Source organism: Physeter macrocephalus, chromosome 11 (assembly GCF_002837175.3).
Source record: "Physeter macrocephalus isolate SW-GA chromosome 11, ASM283717v5, whole genome shotgun sequence".
Classification (NCBI taxonomy): Eukaryota; Metazoa; Chordata; class Mammalia; order Artiodactyla; family Physeteridae; genus Physeter; species Physeter macrocephalus.
This window is the reverse complement of record NC_041224.1, coordinates 107,294,399-107,298,666: the sequence shown is the minus strand read 5'-3', so window position 1 is coordinate 107,298,666 and position 4,268 is coordinate 107,294,399. Positions and strand designations below refer to the sequence as shown.

General features: G+C 58.1%; 1 protein-coding gene across 1 annotated transcript in view; it reads right to left on the bottom strand.

Annotated features, from left to right (window-relative positions):
- LOC114487067 (myosin-7-like) overlaps window positions 1-4,268 on the bottom strand; it is a gene marked incomplete at its 5' end in the record, with an annotated part of 18,901 nt that overhangs the window by 3,047 nt on the left and 11,586 nt on the right. The window contains 4 exons of the mRNA XM_055088475.1: window positions 616-819; window positions 1,060-1,368; window positions 3,407-3,541; window positions 3,663-3,758. Coding sequence (XP_054944450.1) covers window positions 616-819; window positions 1,060-1,368; window positions 3,407-3,541; window positions 3,663-3,758 — 744 coding nt within the window. The remainder of the gene's footprint in view (window positions 1-615; window positions 820-1,059; window positions 1,369-3,406; window positions 3,542-3,662; window positions 3,759-4,268) is intronic.

Below are 4,268 nucleotides of genomic sequence, written 5' to 3'. Positions count from 1 at the left end.
TGTGCTCCACAACGGGAGAGGCCACAACAGTGAGAGGCCCGCGTACAGCAAAAAAAAAAACAAAAAAAAAAAACAAAAGAAAGAGTGGGGTAAGGAAGAGAGGACCACATCAGGGGGCGATGTCATTCCCATATGTACTAGATTACGGAACAAAACTCCACGGGGCGTGCAGTGAGATGGACATAAAAACTCATTGGCGAATATAGCTGAAAACAGTGTGTATGGGATAGCAGAAAAATGGTGTTCTGTGGAGAATCTGGATTGCAAGTAGATGCAGTTGTGCTTCTTTCAACTCCCAAAGCCCCATTTTCATACAGCAAGCTGAGGCTGGCTGTCTTCTAGATGTAGGATATCATATAACAGCATGCATTCCACGACTCCCAGATCTGTGATTTTGTCAAGCACCACCAACCAACCATGACACTCTTAGCTTTTCAGGGTAGACCCCTTTCTCAAGGTTGTGTTTCTGCAGCCATGACTAACAGAGGCGAGCTGGTCCAAGAGATGAAATAATTTATGATCCAGGTTGGACATAAGCTTTCTCAGGGCACCTGATTCAGAGCATTGCTAGATGTCCTGGCTCTGCTGCTCGGCAGGTTTCTCCTGGCCTCTCACCTGGGAGTGCAGCAGCTGCACCCGCTCGCTGGTCTCGATCAGCTCCTGCTCGGCCAGCTTCCGGGACCGCTCCGTCTGCTCCACCACGGCCCGCAGCTCCTCCAGCTCGGCCTGCAGCAGGTTGTTGCGCCGCTCCACGATGGCGATGTTCTCCTTCAGGTCATCGTTGGCACGGACCACGTCATCCAGCTGGATCTGGGTGTCCTGCGCGTCAGGAGAGTGGGCGTGAGAGAGGCAGCTGGGCTCTGGCCCATCAGAAGGCTGTCAGCTGAACTGGATGCTGTGGAGAGCCCCTGGCGGTGGCTCAGGTGGGACCTGTGGGAGGTGCCAGCGACGGCCCCGGGGCAGGAGGGATCTGGTGCTGTGATGGGAAGCCACCCCCCAGCTCGGCCACCAGCCCTCTCTGGGTGGGGTGACTTCCTGCTTCCAAGAGTCACCAGGTACCTTCAGCAAGCTCTGGAGGCTCTTGACTTGCTTCTGGGCCTCGGCGGCCACGCGGTTGGCGTGGCTGAGCTGGATCTCCATCTCGTTGAGGTCGCCCTCCATCTTCTTCTTCACCCGCAGGGCCTCGTTGCGGCTGCGCGTCTCCGCGTCCAGGGAGGTCTGCAGGGAGTCCACCACCCGCAGGTGGTTGCGCTTCGCCTGCTCCATCTCTTCGTCCTTCTCTGCCAGCTTCCGCTCCATCTCTGCCTTGATCTGGTTGAACTCCAGCTGGGCCCGCAGGATCTTGCCCTCCTCGTGCTCCAGGGAGGCCTGGAGGGGAGAGGGACCGAAGTAGACAGTCAGGGCACAGGGTACATTGGGAAGGGAGGCTGGGAGGATGCAAGGTGTCAGCCAGGAGGGGAAGAGCTGAGAAGAGATGGGGAGGGGGGACCTGCATCCCAGGCCATCTGGGTGCTCTGGGGGAGGAAGTGCTGGATACCCCCGGTTTCCTCTCCAAGGGAGGACACAGCACTTCCTCTATCTTTTCTCTCTGTTGGTTTCCTCCAGGCTTTTGAGACTTCTCCCTCTCTCTCCACTGCCCCGCCCCTCAGGTCTTGCCTTTTTCCTTCCCTATTCCCCTTCTCCCCTCTCCCTCTCCTCCCGTTCTCTAATACAGGCATTCCCTCCTTCCTGGCTGCTGCATTGGGAGCTCAGAGCCCAGAGTGGCTCTGTGTGGTGCATGGGGGAGATTCAGGCCAGGGCCTCCCAAGCCCCTGCCCTCTGTGGCCCATAGCCCCAGGCCTTCCCTGAGCAGCCCAGGTGTGGCAGCGACTCCAGGGGGGCTAGGCTTGTTTAGTTGGAGGGGAGCCTGCTCCTTCCTCCACTTTCCAGCCCTCCGGCAACCCCTCCCCTCCCCTCCCTTCCCCAGGGTCCTGCTCACACGTGACTCTCCCCATCCCTCCTCTGCCTGCCTCCCCTCCAGATGGCCTGCTCTAAATGGGCCAAAGGACCCCTGTCTTCCAGCAAGACCAGACGAGGAGGGTCCTCGGGAACGGAAGCTACCGTGGGAAGTAACGAGGGAGAAGAATGGAGTGCCTTGGACCAAGGGCGAGGCCCCGGGAGGAGGTGAGGAAGAGAGGAAGGTGGGCTAGGGTACAGCTCTCCTGGTCATGATGGGGAGGTGGTTGGAGACCGTGGAGGCTGTGTCTGGAAGGGGGTGGGCTGTGGATGCAAGTCCTCGTGCCCCCTCAGATACCTGCCTCGGACTGGGGCTGGGGGCCCCCCCTGCCCAAGTGGGTCACGCCTCAGGGGGCACCCTTACACACCAAACCTCCTCCCCACAGCCCAGCCTCAGTATTGTCAGAGGTGAGGGTAGTGTTTATCAGATCTGGGGTGTAGGTCCATGCAGGTGGGCTCACTTGCTCTAGGAGAGCCTTAAGGGCCTCCTTAAATCTTCTTTAACTCCCAGGGTCTCTGGGCCAGGGAGAGGGCTGGCAGGAGAGGTGTCCCCTGCTGAGGAGGAGGTGAAGGGGAGCACCTGGCAGGGCTGCACAAGGATGCTCAGAGCCTCACAGGCTCCCCAGGGAGGCCTCCTGGGTCTGGACTCCTCCTCTGGAGCACCCACCCCCACCCCGTGTCCATGTCCTTGTGTTCCTGTGGCTGGCAGACTGTGAAGAAGAGTCTAGAGTCAGGATCTCACTTCAAGGAAAATTGCTTTATTCCGCTTCCTCTAAAGGGGCTGCTCTCCGGCCTCCAGGACTGGGAGCTTCGTTGCACCCTCAGGATGGGGCAGATCAAGGAGATGTGGCACAGCTACTCCTCGTTCAAGCCCTTTGGGAAGGAAACAAAGTCCAAACTAGCTCCGGAGAGGTGGGTGTTGGGCAGGGATGGGCACAGGCAACAAAGGGGAGATGGGCCCCCATGTGGGGAGGCCCCCTGGTGGTGGGAGATGGGTCCTAGGGGTCAGTGTGGAGGGCAAGTTCTGGAGGGTAGGGCTCTAGGGTCAGCAGGAGGGAGGCTTCCTGGGTGAGGACAAGGGGTCCTCTGGGAGGTACATCTTAGGTTGGAATTACAAGGTTGAAGGCCTAAACTAGGTGGAAGAGAAGTAGAAATAGCAGTTGGGGGAAATTGGGACACACTAGGTGTCTATCATTTGGGGTCTTTGCTGACCACCCTAGGGCTGGGATTCACAAAATCATTGGTAGTCAGAAAGGGAGGAACCCTAGAAATCATGGAGGACTGAGTTACCCTGCCTCTGGGGTCGTGGGGTTCAGCTGTGGGGGTGAATGAAGGGGAGGGATGCTGGTGCAAGGGGCTCTGTCCGAGGGGGACTGATGTGTGTGTGGGTGCTGCCGTGCGGGAAACCCACCTTGGCGCCGATGTCGCGGCTCTTGGCCCGCAGCTTGTTGACCTGGGACTCGGCGATGTCCGCCCGCTCCTCTGCCTCATCCAGCTCGTGCTGCACCTTGCGGAACTTGGACAGGTTGGTGTTGGCCTGTTCCTCCTGCGGGGGTTTGGAGGGGCGGGAGGATAAGGTGAGAGGAGCCAGGGGTTATTAGACTCCCAGCCTGGGGGCCAGCTCCTTGTCCCCTCCTCCGGGCCTGGGCCCCATCAGGGTCACTCACCGCTTCCTCGGCCTGGCGCTTGTAGGCCTTGACCTTCAGCTGCAGCTTGTCCACCAGGTCCTGTAGCCGCAGCAGGTTCTTCCTGTCCTCCTCCGTCTGGGGGTCGGGCAGAAGTGAGTACGGCATAGTCAGGGGAAGCACTGCAGCCCCTTCCCCACTCATCAGCTTTACCCTGAATGCAATATCCTGACCCAATTCACCTTCTGGATCCTCACCGAACACTTGATTTCTCCTTACAATTTCTTATCAAAAAAGGTATGAATACTTTTAATGGTTTGTACCAAGAAAGAGTCTAGGGAGCAGATGGGCTCCCTGAAATTGCACACAAAACTGTGCGTGTGCACAGGCCCTGGGGGGTCCTGGGGGGTCCTGGGGGCCCATGGAGAGTAAGCCCCCTGTTTCTAGAACCCAGCGTGTGCTGGCGGGAACTCTGGGACTGCAGGCCTGACAGGATTACCTGGGCTGCTGGGAAATGACATTGACTTGATCTAGGTTAAGGACAAGTATGCATAGAGGGATGGCGACTCTCTGGATTAGAATGGAAAGAAAGTCTAATTGACAGTCTGATTCTAGAAAACACCATAAGAGCTAAAGTCTACACTTCCC